A 17,572-nucleotide genomic window follows, 5' to 3' on the forward strand; every position below is an offset into this window, starting at 1 on the left:
TCCCACCAAGGAAGGGGCATCTCTTCCACAGCCTGGCCTGTGGCCTTGTTGGGGGGTGGGGGTGTCAACATTGCTTATCTTCCTCCAGGTGCAGTGTTATTGCAGCGTGCGTGTCAAAGATAGTTCCAATCACATTCTCAAAGTAATCATTTCTTCCCTTCAAGCTAAGGTAAGCAAAAAAAAATTGGTCAATATAAATCTTGGAACTGAGTCTTGCATAATATTTTTTTGTTGTTGTTAGATTTTTATTGCTCAGCAGAGCCCCCAAAGAGTAAGGCTGCTTGTCAGCATACTTAGGACCAGAGCAGAACCTCACCTCAAAAGATGCGGCTTCCTTTCTCGCTCCAGTTTAGCAGATACATTTTGTTCTTGATAAGCTTTCTTTTTTCCCCTTCACGATTAGTTTGCCCTTGGACACGAAATACCAGCTTGAACCTCTTGGAGTTTGCAAACCTTTGGAGTGGGGTTCCAAAGAGCTCGTCCGTGGGGACACACTGCGCTGTATCCTCATCCTGCCGTTGGTTGGGTGTAGTTGCACAGTCCCTTTTGTTCGTTTTGGTGGATGAAAAATGAAGTAGATTCTGCCCTAAGATCGAAATTCAGTCTTTCAGGAGCAGCAGCAAAGTTTTGGGGCTATCAGAGGACGCTTCGGTTCTTTCCAGGGTGTGAGGTTATCTGAAAACCATCTCTTGCATTAGCTGTGCCAAAGAGGTTAAGTAGGGGTTGCTTTTTTAATCTCTTATCTTAAAAGGATTTTATGGGTTTATTTTTTGTTCACTGTTTGTTTGAAAGGATAATGTTTTCATTGGTAAGTGGCTTGTTGTGTCCACAGATGGAAACATAGGCTAGCAAAACATGACATGGAGGAAGGTTGCTCTTAATCCCTTTCTGGGGCAGTTGGTGGGAGCACAGGGGAAGGAAGCCTTGTGAAGTTCCCAGGGAAGCGATCCCTTGTGCCATCCTGGGCGGCTTTTCCCCCCTCGGGTGAGGTAGCCCTTCCTCAGCCATCTTTTGGCCTCCTGAGTTAATCCCTGGATTCTAATTCTTCCTAGTTTTCCATCAGCATCTCGGTTTTGGAGATCGCTGCTAGATTTGGAGCCTGCTCTTGATGCCTAGAAAGAGAAGATCATCTAAGCTGCTCTGAATATTAATGAAATTGAAAACGCAGCAGGCCGCTATTTTGGATTGCTCCCCGATAACCCTGAGCGCCTTGAATGGGCTCCTAAGCACCCAGAAGGCGGCTTTCTGCAAAAAACCCCAAGATCTGTTCCTCCACCTTCCTTCGTAGAAGATGCCAAAGGGCAGCTTGAACCTCCTTCAGCGTTAGTGCCAAGGGCCTCCTTACCCGCCTCGTCTTTCTGCAAAGCATGGATGGTGCTTGGCGCCTCGGGAGAAGATCGTTTCGCCATTATTTAAGCATCTGCTATGCAGCGTTGGAAAACGGAGCCCACGGAGGCTTCGGGCCCTTTGAAAGTGAAGCGGGTGGACGAAGATGGCGCCAGCCAGCCCCTCCAGGATGCTCGGACAGGAGGGGGAGGAGCTTAGGAGGGGGGGACTGGGTGGGGTGGGGGCCCGGAGCCGTCTTTCACTGGAGCTCGATGGCTTTATGAATTATTGAGGGGGGGGAGGCAGGAGGATCTAGTGTGGGATTTGGATGACCTGGTGATGCTACAAGGTGGCGTTTTAACATTTCTTCAGCCAGGCAAAACAACAGAAAAACAAGACTAAAATACCTCTCTGGGGTTTTGCAGTTGGAACAAATGAAGCCACCTTCTTATTCTTAAACTGCACTCAGAGCGGAAAGCAGGCTTTGGATTGAAGCAGGTGGCTTGAGCTGAGATATGGGGTGCTTCTAAAAAGGACTCAGGTACCTTTTATTATCCACCTGAAACTGGGATGTACAAAAATAACCAAAGCGTTTCACGGTTCAAACAAAGGGAAGTGGGGAAACAGGGCATGAGAGGGCAGTGAAATATAGGACCACTAAACTGAACACTGGTTTTATTTCTATATATGTGTGTGTGTGTGTAAAAAAATTGGATCAGCAAGATAGAGAGACATGCACTTGCTAAAAAAAGTTTCAAGGAGCTGGAAATATGTGCCCAAGCTGTTGTGCAGCTTTGGAGTTGAATGTTTGTGATGAATTGCTTTTTGAGAGTTCCCAAAATATTTGCGAGCTAGAAATGGATTTGTTTTTAAAAGGGAAGGAAAATTCCTGCAGACTTATTCTCCATCCTCTCCCTGCCCAAGTAGATATTTGGATCCTCCTTTCTCCCCCGCCCCCCCAAGCCTCTGATTCTTTTTCTCTGTAAAGGGTAGTCCTGACTCTTACAGAATTTAGTGTGGATTAAACGTCCAACAATTCTCTTTTTTAATATAATGCCATCTATTGGTCATAGCTATGGGAATAATTAGAAGGTTAATTAACTTTATGAGGAATTCTTGGAAGCAATAGTGATTCAGCATTATCCCCAGAAAAACCTAATCAATATATTTACTCTCCTTATTAACTCATTATTTATAAGGGTTGGCGTGTTGGCTTTCATGAGTGCCTATAAAACACCCTTGGTAAATATATCTAAGCTGAATATCTCTTCATTAAAACTTTAGGGTTTTTTTTGGGGGGGGAGGCATAGTTAACGTAATGAAATGGCTCAGGTACTTGAGATCGAGATGGCTTATTGTGGAGTTTGGGTCTTTGGGTTCCACAGCTCTCCAAGGGGGAGGGGGCTGCTGGTACTGGAAAGCAACACAGAAGAAGGTTAGATAAGTAGGCTAGATATTTTTTTTCCCCCCCCAGAAATGCAAGATTTTTGTGTACTGGATAAAGAAGCCTCCAAATTTCCAAACCCGACTTGTGGTCTGGAAAATTACTGTTTATTGCAGGTATGTCCAACCTTGGCAACTTGTGGGACTTCAACTCCCACAAGTCCTAAAGTTGCCAAGATTGGACATCCCTGGTTTATCAGATCTGATCTAGTCCAATATTCTATTCCTTGGCCCAGTAATATATATCTTTGTGACCTAATGAAACTGGACTTCAGTAACATCTTGCAGTGGTTCTGGAGGAAATGCTCACTTCGTGTCGAGTTCATTTTCTTGCAATGCACCCAGAGAGATGCTTTGGTCCATATTTTATCTTTAGCTGTAATTGTGTAAAGGAGATGGGCTTGAACCTTCGGGGGAGCTAAGGTTCAACCTGTAGATGAGAACGTGGATGATTTCTGTCCAGCTCGGGTCACAGGAACCCAATCCGATTTGACTCCATATGTTGGTATAATTTCTAACCAAAATGTGATTCAATCTATCAGAAATTCTTTCTTGTTGCTGCTGGTGTCAAAGGCAAGTCTGAGCACTGTCATAAAACAATAAAATAATAAAATAACATAAAATAAAATAACAGGCATCCATCCTATTTGGAAGACCTTCACCTTCAATTATTCCACCAACAACTGCCATCTGTAATTTGTTTAAATTTTTTCCTTACCTCTAGTGGTCTGAATACACTAAAAGAAACAGATTTGGGATTTGGGGATGTGTAAAGGTTTGTGCAATTAATCAGGATGTGACATGAGACATTTCAGGTTATTTATGGGTTGCTAATTGTAGTGCGCAGCAGCATATTCAGAAAGAAGCTTTAATCTTCACAAATCCTTGTGGTGAGGAACCACCTGGTCACATCTGAAATAGAAACTTGCTAAATGTGTTCTGCATTTCCATCCTGTGTGTTCCATGTATTTCACACCCATATATCAAACTGCCATTTCTCTGTAGTCCACAGTACTTGTTTAGAGGTGTTTTTTTTTATGACTGATCTCCAAACAATTTGTGTTTTCACCCCCAAATGTTCAAGTTTCAGAAATTCCTTTAAATAGCCCCCATTTTCTTACTCATTGCAAATAAACAGCAGCTGCAAGCATAACCTGTCAGAATTATTTTAAACCAACTCTGTGTTTAATTAGGATTTTTTTTAATGTAGGCAGGAGACAGTTGGTTTGCTCTTATTTGGGGGAGCAGTTATCCTGCTGAAGTAATTTCTGAAACAACTTTTGAGGCCAATGTTTTACCTGCATGTTGAGAGATAAGATGTTTTCTGAAAGAGGCTGCAAGTTATATTTAAACATTATGAAATGGAGTGGACACTTTCATGTCAGCACGTGCACGGAAGGCACACAAATTACTGAATGTAATGCAATAGCCCTGAGCTTTTTATGGACACAGGTGCTGTAAAGGCATCAGCACGTCATACACAGAGCACTTAAGATCTGGACAGACAGAACATTTGCTTGTAAATCCCGCCCCCCCACTTCTACCCCTCAGTTTCCTATTCAGCTGCAGTGAACCTTTTTTAGGTGCCTAGAAGGTGGAAGGCTTTTAAACCCCAAATCTTGAAAACGGGATCAAAAATTGCCAACCACCTTAATTAACAGGAAAAATGGAAGAAAGTTGTTGGCTGCTTGCAACGAAGGCTGAATTCAGAAGGAGAAACTGCCCGTTTTAAACATTTAATGACAACATTTATAGTAGCTGTACACATTGGGTTAGGCTCCCTTTGAGATTGGCTTGCAGATCCCTGCATGGTCCTGCGTTGGTGGTGATGGTGGTAGCAGGAGGAACAAGCAAGCTCTGACCGGAGGCCCTTTGCCTTCTTCTCTTCCTTCCTTCCTCCCTCCTAGATCTTTGGTTGAAGAGGAAGAGCCTCACATGAAAGTGACTCTGGGGAGCAGCGATATGGGCTTGTCTGCTCACCTGCAGGCGTCAAAGGCAGGAACCACCCGATTCTTCACCAGCAACACTCACAGCTCCGTGGTCCTCCAGGTGAGTGCACGCCCGCCAGGTGGACGTCTTCCTTCCGATCCGTGGGGGAGAGTTTCCTCCAAGGGCTGGTTTGTTTGGGGGTGTCATTGCAGCCCAGGTCGGCAGTGGAAAGGAGGCACAGGATGGGCCCCCCTCCTTGGTCCCGGAGGACTTCCTCTCCCTTGCTAATTAAACATGGCGGTCAGATGGGGGCGTGGCTGCTTTTCCCCCCGTGATTGAAGGAGGCCCGAGGTTGACATGGCCCAAGCAAGAGGGGGGAGCGGGGAGGCCTTTGGCCTGTGAATTATGTCCCAACGCCTCCCGGGACTTTGTCAGCCGAAACTGCCTTTCAGTACCAGTGTTATGGCTCTTCCTATCCTTTTTGCTTCCACTGGCCTGGAGTGTGAAAAAGGCAGCTTCATTATCTAGCGGGTGCTGTGCAGAAGTAAAGGCCCATCCTCTGACTTCGGCTCTAGAAAGCCGCTCCATTGCCCCTCTGGCTGACGCTTTGCGTTTGCAATGGACATGAAATGAGGCCAAACCCCGCGCCTGGCATTGTACTCTGCCACCAGCTAGGTGGCAAAGTAGGCTAAACACGGCTCTCTCCCCGGGAGGGTTTTAAAGAGTGGGAAATTGCTGGGTGGGCAGGCCGGCCTGGGGAAGAGCTGCAGCTGGTGTAAGAACGAGCACAAACGCTTTCGGGAGTGGATGGCCGGGCGGAGCTGATGCCCCAGGACCCTGCCTGTATTCTGGGGACATCAGGAGGAGCCTTTTGTTCAGTGGAGTAGCCCAATAACCCTCCTCTGGCTGGCAGGAGCAGACCAGCCTCCACGCCCCCAGGGTTCCCCAGGGACGCTGAGCCTGGACTGCTCCAATTGCGCGGGGCTCCCCGTGGGCCAGCTCCTCGTTCAGTGGGGAGGGAGAGCGGAGCTGACGTCGGCGGTTCTGTCTTGCAGGGTTTTGACCAGCTGCGCATAGAAGGGTTGCTTTGTGATGTGACGTTAGTGCCAGGCGATGGAGACGAAGTGTTCCCTGTGCACAGGGCTATGATGGCGTCCGCTAGTGATTACTTCAAGGCCATGTTCACAGGTAGGGCTCCCTGCGGGTGGGTCAGGTGCCACGCAGGAACCACGGAGGCCGCGCGGACACCCTCTCTCTGCCTTTTTCTTTGCGGGGGGAGGGGGGGCTTCAGTTAACCTCAGGGGAGAAATGCCCTTCTCTCTGGTTTGGAATAAACTCTCCAAGGGGGCTCGGACTGGCTGTCACCCTGTTGTGTCTAAATTTTTTCCCCAGGTGGGATGAAAGAGCAAGACTTGATGTGCATCAAGCTTCACGGCGTGAACAAAACAGGTTTAAAGAAGATCATTGATTTTATTTATACGGCGAAACTTTCCCTCAACATGGACAACCTGCAGGACACTCTCGAAGCGGCCAGTTTTTTGCAGATCTTGCCCGTGCTGGACTTTTGCAAAGTGTTCCTTATATCCGGGGTAAGAGAAACGTAGGTCTGGCTCTGGCCAAGGGTTTTTCCCAAAAGAGCCGGTCCACGTCGCTCGAATTAGAACAGGAGCCGCTCTTGTGCAGGGCAGCTGCCCACAACGCACAAGGCTCTCTCACGCACTACGCACGATTAGTCCTCGTCCTGCGTGCCTGCCATATCCCACCATTAAATTCACCTTTAGGTCGGTGTGCTTCGTAGGAGAAATGGCGAATGCCGTCTATAAACTGTTTCGGAATAGTTCTGCAAATGGGACTCTTGGAAGCAGAACCATTTATTCGAAATAAATACATCTGCTCTGCCAAGCGGGAGGTTCTCAGCTGGGAGAGATCAGAAGCTGCACATTGCAAATTGCTTTTGACTGCAAAGGAGAGCTATTTTCAGTTTCGGTGTCTATAACAGCTGAGTTCCTCTGGAGAAGGTGCCACGCAGGCCTCACCCGCAGCCTGGTTTGGGGGACTCCCTAAGATGGAAATAGGGGTATGTATTTTGATGGACGCTCAAGGATTAGAGTGCGGTTTGGAGAGGCAGAGCGACGGCCGAGGTATTCTGCAACTTGCATAGATTTGAAACAGATTTAAAAAATAATAATAGGACATCTAATGTGCACCTTTTCGGAAACCAGTGGGTTTTTAAAACATGGTACCATCCAAGTCACAAATAATGAAAATACCAACCATCAGGGGTGTCCAACCTTGGCAACTTTAAGACTTGTGGACTTCAACTCCCAGAATTCCTCAGCCAGCAAAGCTGGCTGAGGAATTCTGGGAGTTGAAGTCCACAAGTCTTAAAGTTGCCAAGGTTGGACACCCCTGATTTATACCAACAAAGGAGGGGAAAAGGGGATTTTCTAAATGTTGGGTTTTCAAGATCCATCAGTTTTAGTGACTATGGCCGAGAGCTGAAGAAGATGGAACCGAGCCATTAACTCAAAGAGGAAAACGTGCCCTTTTTCTTCCTCAGGTATGCGATCCTAGAGTCTGTTAAGTCCTGGTGAAATACGAGTTGTGACTACACAGCGTGGTGACTTTCTCAGCCTCATCAGCTTTTAAGATGTTGAGCATGCAGACTGGAGGCTTCTGGGAGTTGAAGTTCACCCGTCTTAAATCTGCCGAGGTTGAGAAACACTGATATGGAGTAAGAAAATTCAGGTCCCAGGTTGTCTAAATTATGGGCCTATCTGAATGGGAGCCTCCAGGGGAGGCTCAAACAGAGGAAGGTCCGTGTCTTTTATCCCTGGATTTAGCAACAGGGCTGCAAGATCTGCAGTCTCTTGGTCCTCCTGGAAAACCCACTAACTTCCGATGTCTTTGCAAATCATCTCCTTTCTCGTTTCTGCTGCTGCTGTTTCAATTTCCAGTCTTCAACTGGGGTGCTTGCAGCTGATGTCACCTTCAGTTGCTTCCGCCTCTTGCTTTTCCATTTTAGCTGCCTCCGGCCCTTCCTGACGTCCTAAATTTTGCAACTGAGAATTTTCAAGCACCTTTCAAGGAAACCTGATTTAGGTTTTTCTAATCTTTTATGTCCCTCCTGCAATTTCAGTATTAAGAGTGAACGTCTGAAAAGAGTCTGCTCTCTTGATCCATCCCATCCCAAATGGGGGGTTCTTCAAGGTAGCATCCCCTTATGGAAACAGATGCAGTCTTACTTGAGAGCAACAGGCTGGAAAAGGGCACCAGCAAAACTTTGGGCCAGTTTTTCCAGTCTGTGGTAGCTCCAGCACTTGATGTTCCGTGCGCAGATAGTTGTGGAAGAAATGAAAGCCTTGTGCAGTGCTTCTAATGCTGCTGTCAAATTGGGACACATTTTGTCCATTTTGACACGTTGGGGAGTGGCTATAAAGCCTGGGGAGACGGGGAATACTGTAGGTACAGGTAGTATTAAATCACCGTGCAGGTAAGCCCTTCTGTGCTAATAGGCCGTCTCTTCCTAGGTGTCCTTGGAGAACTGTGTTGAGGTGGGGCGGATTGCCAACACGTACAACCTCACCGAAGTGGATAAATACGTGAACAATTTCATCCTCAAGAACTTCCCAGCCCTGCTAAGTACAGGGGAGTTTGTGAAGCTCCCCTTCGAGCGCCTTGCCTTCGTCCTCTCCAGTAATAGCCTTAAGCACTGCACCGAGCTGGAACTCTTCAAGGCCGCCTGCCGGTGGCTGCGCTCCGAGGAGCCGCGCATGGAATGCGCCGCGAAGCTGATGAAAAACATCCGTTTCCCTCTGATGACGCCCCAGGATCTCATCAACTACGTCCAGACCGTGGATTTCATGAGGACCGATAACACCTGCGTCAATTTGCTCTTGGAGGCCAGTAACTACCAAATGATGCCCTACATGCAGCCGGTGATGCAGTCGGAGAGGACGGCCATCCGTTCGGACAGCACCCACCTGGTGACCTTGGGAGGGGTCCTCCGGCAGCAGCTGGTGGTGAGCAAGGAACTGCGGATGTACGACGAGAAAGCGCACGAGTGGAGGTCCCTGGCCCCCATGGACGCACCCCGATACCAGCACGGCATCGCGGTGATCGGGAACTTCCTCTACGTGGTTGGTGGGCAGAGCAATTACGACACGAAAGGGAAGACGGCGGTGGACACGGTTTTCAGGTTTGACCCTCGCTACAATAAGTGGATGCAAGTGGCTTCCTTGAATGAAAAGCGGACCTTCTTCCACCTAAGTGCCCTCAAAGGACACCTGTATGCCGTGGGTGGTCGGAACGCAGCCGGAGAATTAGGTAAGCTCCCTCTCAGGCAGAGAAGCTAATCGGGGCCTCGCGGTCCGTTGTCAGGCGGTTCTCTGGCATCAAGATCTATTAGGCCAGAACGTTCCCACCGTCTACGAAGGCGGCTCGACCCGTTTGGAGAAAGGAGCGGCGCTTTAGTCAGACCATCCCTGGCTCTGTGGGGATTTAGTAACCGCGGCATGGTATATATACTAACCTGTGTCGTATTTTTAAAGGGGAGTGTTTGGAAATAATAACAATGGGGCTGCTGTATATTATTATGGTAATGCAGAGTTTAATTGTCTACCTTCCCACATGCCAAGGGGAATAATGAATGGGCCTGTTTGCTTCTGAACAAAGGAATTGTGTATTGATTTTATGCAGGTAGTGCTGATCTGAATTTATTTTAAGCTTTTTTTGTCTGACGCGTGAAGAATTAAGTGCTGGTGGCCGTCTCTCTTCGTCCGGCCTGAGCATGCAGGCTCACCTCCTGCCCCCCCCCTCCCCCCTCGTGAGCAAAGCAAGTGTGGAAAACATCCCCGTGAGCTGTTTCCAACTCCGCTGGCGGAGGGAGAGGACCCTCTTCAGGGCGGCTTTGAAGGGCCCTCCTCCTGATAATTTAGCACCTTTTATAAATCCTGGATGTCGGCAGCCGTGTGTGTCTCCATCGAAGCTCTCTAGGCGAGCAGCTCCTCCGTGGCAGCCTGACAATCCTCCTCTAATTTCTTCCCTCTTGATACGACCTGTCACTTTTCAGTACTTGTCTTCAGGGTTACCTTGAACAGTCTGTGGGCTGTTAAATAGTTTGCATTGATTTCCATAATGAGCTGGATCCCTTGGTGTGGAAGTCAGTCTCTGGCTTGGCAGCCCCGTCCGTCCTTAGACTGAAATAGTCTCTTCCTTTTTCGTGGAGTTCTGAGACTTTTATTTTTTTCACTTTCACTACAGATTTCAAAGGCCCTTCCTTTTTTTGGCAGCAAAAAAAAATAGAAAGAATCCTTCTAATTTTTCCCCCTTTGAAAGTCTAGAAAGGAAGAAAGATGAATAATGTTTATTCATTATTGATCATGTTTAGATGGCAGGGAATCGGATGTAGCGTTCTTGGCGCAAAAACATATCCAGCGCATAGTCACGTGGCTCTCTGGCCTTACCTGACTGCCACGCTGAGAATTTGGCAAGAAGCATTTTTTGATGGCCACCTGTGGTTGAGGGTAAGCGCAATCTACATCACCGCTGACATGCGAATATTATTTGCTTAAAATTGAAACGATAAGAAACACGGACGCGGCAGCTCAAAATCCAACAGGCAAATTCTATGAAAGTTGACGCTTGGAAATAATCCCCAAAGGCAGGAATGATTAAGGCTTCTTAGAAAACGCTGTCTAGATGAAGCAGAAATGAAAGGCTGAGGTTTGCTGGTGTCCCCAAAATTTGAACAAATTGGCTCCTATTGCCCAGTAGATCTTGTTTTAACATGGAAAAATCACAGCACCATAAAAATGGTATAAAAAACATTATAAGAACAATCACTGTAGAAATCTGCCTGACTTATGGAATATGGAGATGTTCTTTCTGTAGTTTGTGGTGCTAAGGATCGGCCTTGAGGGTGGCCAAGGCTCCAAGGCTTATCCTCTAATTAACAAGATCTTCGTTCCTAAATGAAGTGGTGAACTCTTGGAGTCCGTAGAGTCCTCCAGGTCATGGTTGCCCCAAAGATCCCTTTTCAGGAGGCAACTGGACTTCCTTTTTTTCTTTTTCTTTTGAAGACATTTCTCATCCAAGAAGCTTCTTCAGCTCTGACAGGATGGTGAGGAAGGGAAGGACTTATATTCCTTGCACACAAAGCTGGTCGTTTGCATCCTTCCGGAGGGGCGTTGAGGCCACTTGGAGGTTTTAATCTGTGTCCTCAGGGTCACCTGAGTGGTGCAAATGCTTCCTGTAGTCTGCAGTTTTCCCCTCTGGAAATCCATTCCTCCTCCCACTCCATTCCAAAGGTGTCCATCCCAAATTGTATAGCTGAAACTCTGTAGAGTGAACCAGCTCTCTGCAAGGAATATAAATCTTTCCATTCCCCACCATCCTTTCAGAACTGAAGAAGCTTCTTGGATGAGAAGCGAAATGTCTTCAAAAGGAAAACCAGGAAATCCGGTTGCCTCCTGAAAAAGAGAAAAAACACCTTTGGGATAGTGAACTCTTGGCTTGCTGGGGAGCTGATAGCTGAGTGAGCGAGTGGTCAACTAAGGGGCAAATGGAGAGATTTCAGAACGGGTCAGAAGTCTTGAGGAGGGTGTTATCCATCCAGTCGTGTCCGGCTCTCAGTGATTCTGTGGACCGGCCTCTCCACATCTTCCAGTCTTTCACTCCTCCTTTGAGCCCTTCTACGGTCTGGTCTCGATGCTCCGGCCGGGGTTCAACGCTTGATGGTCTCCCACAAGTCTTCATCCGGAGCAGTGAAAAGAACTTTTTGTTCTCGGCCCTCGAGAAATCCAGCCAGTTGCACCTCGGCTGGGAATGGTGGCCGGGAACGGAGATCTCCAGACCCAGTTTGATGTCCTGATTATGTGGACCTCTCTCAATTCGACTTTTGGGTAGGATGTCATACAGAGATGGCTTTGGGTGGCCTTGGAGCATGGCCTGAATCGGAGCCCGGCTGGGGAAACCGAGGCCTTCCTTTGCCTCCGCAGTCCTGTAGCAGCAAGTCATATGTCTGAGACAGGACTCAAGACCACGAAACAGGTGGAGGAAATCAGGTTTATTGCGCAACACGTTCAGAGCATTAGAGCACGACAGATTCTGAACCCCCAGCTGCATCTGGGGTGGTTTCTTTATACCCAGAATGACCTCATCGTAGGTCTGGGCGTTTTTACCTTTAACACGTTCACAAATTACGGTCAACTGATTATACACGCATCTTAGGACAGATGAATGCAATATCCTGTGTTACGGCAGGAACACAAAAAGAGGATATGTTTTTCTTGCTTATTCTGTTATCTTACACCAACAGTAATTTTCCATCCCCATCCTTAGTTGCAAGAGAAGCAGAGCTTTACTTCCTTAAAATATAAGTTCCTTAATTTCGCAACAAACAAAATACAGAAGTAAATGTGACCTGTAAGTTAGTTCTAACCTATGACCTAGATTACTATAATGTCCATATTTTATATGCCTTAATTGGTCCTGCTTCATTCCCAACCGGAACATTTACGGTGGAGGTTCCTTGCTAGTCCCAGGCGCCCAAGCGCGGTGCAGATCTTTCAGTCCCCTCTTTCCCTGGGCCGTAAGCTTGGCATTGTGTGTATAGGCTCGTATTTTTAGAAGCTCGGAGGGTGCGAAGAAGTCGCTGCCTCTGACTGCAGCAGAGGCCCCGGGCCGGATCAGGTGCTAGCGGGATGCTGCCCTGGGGAGGGAATGGATCGAAAGTGGGGGGGCAGAGGAGGGTTTCCAGCCATCATGGCTGCCCTGAGTAGTTTGGGGAAGCAGCCAGAAGAATACCTCCGGTGGGACGTGGAAGCTGCTTCTAAGCGTAGGAACCCGGCTTGCACATCCACTCATGACCTGCTCCCACGCCCGTGGCCAGGTCTCGTGGAACGGCCAAGGGGGAGGCGGTGGGGAAGGAATCCTTCCCTTCCTGGCTCCTCCTCTGCGTTAAAAGAGCTGCAGGCCACGGGCTCCCTTGGCAATTTCCCGAAGACCTTTAAAATAAAAAAACACCTGGGATTTATTTTAATGCCGGTTAATGTTTAGCATGGTGGAGGCTTGGAGTTTTTCTGTTCTGCACCTGAATGTCCTGGCTTCTTTGCCCGCGGTGTGCGCAGAGGTTATTGACACGGTTAAAGCCTGCTTCTTGGAAAGGTTTAATTCTTGCTGGCTACCAAATCGGTGTTACGGAGGAATAAAGCAAGGGAGATCATTCCCAGACACGTGTCTGTCTGTGTGTGTGTGTGTGTGTGTGTGTGTGTGTGTAAAAAAGCAACTTATGTTTTAAAAGGGGTGGAGCTTTGTTGAGTTTTTCGACCGATACAGCCGCCCCACAGGAGGTGCCCTGATCCTATGGCTGCTCCCTCCGCATGCCTGTGCTTCCTTTAAAAAGAGGCAAGTGAAACTTTGCTCCGTGTCCATTTTCACCTCGGTGGACTGAAAATAGAACAGGCAGAACCCGGTCAGAAACACGAGACCGGCAGAGAGAGAGAGAGAGAGAGAGAGAGTCTGTTTCCGACACTGATGGCCAAATCATCTGTGAAACAGTTTTGGTCATGAGGTTCATGTGGAAAATAGATCCACGACGGCAGAGGATTCTGTTCAGCGCCCTTTCTGAAACAGATGGCTGGCAAGGGAGCCGCCTTTGCCCCAGACAGACGTCCCCAGAAGAGAGGCTGCCCCACAGCAGAAGCCGCCCCTGCCCGACAGCCAGAGCCAGAGCCAGAGAGGGCAGCATTCAGGGGTCGCCTTCCTCCTTCCTCAGGGCTGAGCATTGGGGGCCATGGGTGGCATGGACCCAAATCCAGGGAGTCCTCGGCTTATTGCCACAATTGAGCCCACAAATGTCTGTTGTTAAGTGAGACATTTCTTGAGTGAGCTTTGCCCCACTTTACAGCCTTTCTTCCCACTGTTGTTAAGTGAATCATTGCATTTGTAAGTTAGGAACACAGTTGTTAAGTGAATCTGGCTTCCCCTCGGACTTGGCTTGTCAGAAGATTGGAAAAGGGGGAAATCAGGTGACTCCCTGGGGCACTACAACCGTCGTAAGTATGAGTCAGTTGCCAAGCCTCTGAATTGTGATCCTCTTTTCTTTTCTTTTTCCAATAGCCACGGTGGAGTGTTACAATCCCAGAATGAACGAGTGGAGCTACGTGGCGAAGATGAACGAGCCCCACTATGGCCATGCGGGGACTGTCTATGGGGGCCTGATGTACATCTCAGGTGAGCCAGCCCGCCCATCAACCCTTTCCCCGCCCAAACCACACCTGCTGACCTCCAGTGCCAGGTGTCTCTTTCACTGATGGCCCAGGGTGGGATACAAAACAAACACAGTCACAGACAACAGTTGGTGAGGCCCCTTTTATTCCTTCACTTTGCTTCCAAGCTCCGAATGTCCTTGATGGAAGACAAAAAACTCCCACACAAACCGGTACAAGAAGAAGGGAAAAACCAACACAAACCAGGCAAGATAAGGGCTGGAGGACTTCCACAGATAATACACACTGGGAAGGACGCCAAACTCAGAGAGGAACCATAAACTAGAGATATTGCCACGATTTGTTTCTAGCATTTGCCAGTCCGCAGGTCCAAACTCTTATTCAGTTGTCACAGCTGCAGCCCATGAAGAGGATGAAGGCCCTCTCCTCCTGAGTAGACAACCTCTCTCCCTTATCCTCTCCTCCCTGCGTGCCCTAGGATGGAGAGGGGGTGGGCCTGGGTCCTCCTCTGACTGCCCAGCCGGCCTCTGCCCTTCCCCAGCCTCCTCCACAACCTCCGGAGCCCCACTCCCACTCCCTGTCGGCTGTTCCTCCTCTCCCTCGGAGTCCGTCTCCACCAGGGGCATGGCACTCACTCTCAGAGAGACCCGAGTTCTCTTTCCCGCTTCTTGAGTTTGTCCCCCAGGCGGTTCAGACGAGGTACGCTGTTAAATCCCGGACTTTCCTCTTGGATATGCAGCTATTTCAGCCGGCCGTGATAGCCCCACCTTGAGAAAGGGAAATCCAGCTGTTTGTTTAGGATGCACATTCCTGATCGGACTTAGAATAACAGAGTTGGAAAGGGACCCTGTAGGTCACCTAGCTGAGCAGCTGATCTGCTAAATGTCCCCCGTTTGGAGAAATGGCTCCTTTTCAGTGGGGTGGGAGGTGCCTCTGTATAGGCCCAGCCCGATCCCGTGTACCTCGAGGGAGAGTGTGGGGCAGTGGGGAAGGAGGGGATGAGGAGCCAGAGAAGCTGCCTGGGAGACTTGGGGCTGCCCCCGCCCCCAAAGCAGCCCCAGAGCCCCTAGGGCAGCGAGGAAGGTGCTGGATTAGGAGCCAGATTCTGGTTCTTAGCCACAGAGGTTACCAGGCTCCCCTCCCCCCTTTCCAGCGCCCCCACCCACCCAACAGGCTTGTTGGGGGAAGAGGGTGAGCACTCATGACCTTGAGCTGCTAGGAATCTTGGAAGCAGACAAACCAGCCGTGTTTTCCAGGGAGGAGGAGGAGGAGGACAGAGAGAACAAGCTACGTAATCGGTCGATTCTCTTTGTCTGATTCACACCCACCTGCCCTGCTTGAAAACCTGGGAACACCTGCGCCAACAAGATGCCCCCCGTCCCCAGAGAAGTTGCCTTGGGTGGGCAGGTGGGGGGAGGGAGGATACCTACGTAGCAAGTGGCCTCCCCCCACCTTTCAGCCCTTCCTCTGACTCAGGTCTGGAGGCTTGGCTGAGATCAGCATTCAGGGGGCTTCATCCGTTTAGCAGTGGGGGGGGGGTGAGGCTCTTGCCTGCTGCCCTGGCACCCCCTTTGCCCGCTGAGCTGTGAACGATGCGGCCACCTGGGTGGGAAAGGCCGGACGGTGAGATGGGTGGCATACACAGGTAGTTCTCGACTTACAACACTTCATTTAGTGACTGCTCAAACTTACAACAGCAGCATTCCAAAAAGTGACTTAGGACCAGTTTTCGCAGTTACGGCCTTGGCCGCATCCCCACAATCACGTGATCCAAATTCAGGCGCTTGGCAACCGGTTCACACTTACGACCATTGCTGCGTCCCAAGGTCCCAAGGTCTGCGACCTTCCGACGAGCAAATCCACGGGGAAGCCGGGTTCACTGAACAGCCGGGTGTCTAACTTATCAGCTGCAGTGATTCACTTAACCACAGTGGCAAGAAAGGTCGCAAAATGGGGCAAAGTCACTTAACAGGTGTCTCGCTTAGCCACAGAAATGTCGGGCTCGATTGCGGTCTTAAGTCGGGGACTACCTGTGGGCTTGGACAGAGAGAGAAGCTAGCGTACTCTCAAAGGCTTTGGTTGACCCTGGGGCTCCCCACCAGCCATTGATGGAGTGTCTGGCTTTCCCCTCCCCCCAGGTGGCATCACCCATGACACTTTCCAGAAGGAGCTGATGTGCTTCGACCCCGACATGGACAAATGGACGCAGAAGGCCCCCATGACCACGGTGAGGGGCCTCCACTGCATGTGTACGGTGGGCGACAAGCTCTACGTCATCGGGGGCAACCATTTCCGGGGCACCAGCGACTACGACGACGTGCTCAGCTGCGAATACTACTCCCCCACGCTGGACCAGTGGACTCCCATTGCGGCCATGCTGCGTGGCCAGAGTGACGTTGGGGTGGCTGTCTTTGAGAATAAGATCTACGTGGTGGGGGGCTACTCATGGAACAACCGCTGTATGGTGGAGATCGTTCAGAAGTATGACCCGGAGAAGGACGAGTGGCACAAGGTCTTCGACCTGCCGGAGTCTCTGGGGGGCATCCGGGCCTGCACCCTGACGGTCTTCCCCCCCGAGGACAATCTAGCTTCGCCTTCGCGGGAGTCGCCTCTTTCGGCGCCTTGAGAGCGGTCCCGGGGGGGACTCTGGCTCTCCAGCTGCGCCCCACCGTGGCTCTTCTCAGCGGTTTCTATGGGGCTCGCCCTGAAGCTGTTGGCAAATAACGGGTGGGGGGAGTCGGGAGAGCTCCGAGGAAAGACGTGGCGGTCCACGGGGAGTTTGGTCCGGGGAGTTTCTCGCGGGAGTCCTGGAAAACGCTGGACTCCAAAGGCTCCGCGGAGGAGGAGGAGGAGGAGGAGGAGGAGGAGGTGGCAGGGCCTCCCCTTGGTTTTTAACTTGCAGGAGAGGGAAGGAAGAAGATGGGCTGAATGGCAGGTGCAGAGCCCCCTTGCTAAGCCTGGAGGGGAGCTTCCTCATGGCTGGGGAGAGGGACCCCCCTCTGGCCCTGGCTGCCCCCCTGAATGAATGGAGCGTTTTAGACTTCATGTCCGCGACTCAGCATGAAAAGGCCCTGCAGGAGTCTGGAAGGAGCGAAGGAGGTAGAGGCACCTGAGGTGACCTTGGATCTGTACATGGGGGGGGGGCTTCCCCACCCTTGCCACCCCCCCATTAAAAACAAAGCATTAACTGAGGGTTTCTGTTCTTTCTCTCTTTGCCTTCTCCTTCTCCCCTCGCTGGGTGATACGGGGCCTCTGGGTGGCCTGGCTGCCCAGTGAGAATCTCTGCACTGGGCTCCGCAAGAGACAAGGGCTAGGACTCTCTCTCTCTCTCTCTCTCTCTCTGGTCCAAGCCTCTCGGCCTCCGACTAGACCCTCCGGCCGAAAGCCCACCTGTGTGTCCGCCCCCACCTGGGCTCCTCCGACCCCTCCATACAAAGTCTCAGTCCAGACGACGACGGTTATTCAGCACAAACAGAGCTTGGAGAACTCAGACTCTGCCCTGTTTCCTTTGGTTCAATAAAATCTTTACCTGCAACCAGTTGGGGGTTTGTTCTTGAAAGAAAGGGCTCCTGGCTGTCCTCCCCGCACTCCCGTTGCCAGGTAACACTCGGTGTGTAGGTTGCGTGGTGTGTGGGAAGCGCCAC

The 17,572-nt window shown here is 50.1% G+C and overlaps 1 protein-coding gene across 7 annotated transcripts in view; it reads left to right on the top strand.

Moving 5' to 3' along the window:
• Window positions 1-17,117, top strand: part of KLHL13 (kelch like family member 13) — a 39,046-nt gene extending 21,929 nt beyond the window's left edge. For all 7 annotated transcript variants that reach the window (XM_026684269.2, XM_026684268.2, XM_026684264.2 and 4 more), the window contains 6 exons: window positions 4,677-4,818; window positions 5,754-5,886; window positions 6,091-6,287; window positions 8,229-9,024; window positions 13,819-13,932; window positions 16,067-17,117. In XM_026684269.2, coding sequence (XP_026540054.1) covers window positions 4,677-4,818; window positions 5,754-5,886; window positions 6,091-6,287; window positions 8,229-9,024; window positions 13,819-13,932; window positions 16,067-16,554 — 1,870 coding nt within the window. In that variant the 3' untranslated portion in view covers window positions 16,555-17,117. The remainder of the gene's footprint in view (window positions 1-4,676; window positions 4,819-5,753; window positions 5,887-6,090; window positions 6,288-8,228; window positions 9,025-13,818; window positions 13,933-16,066) is intronic.
• Window positions 17,118-17,572: the final 455 nt, after the last annotated feature.

Source organism: Notechis scutatus, chromosome 10 (assembly GCF_049901735.1).
Source record: "Notechis scutatus isolate UNSWTSFEM ecotype Mainland chromosome 10, rNotScu1.2, whole genome shotgun sequence".
In the NCBI taxonomy this organism is placed as follows: Eukaryota; Metazoa; Chordata; class Lepidosauria; order Squamata; family Elapidae; genus Notechis; species Notechis scutatus.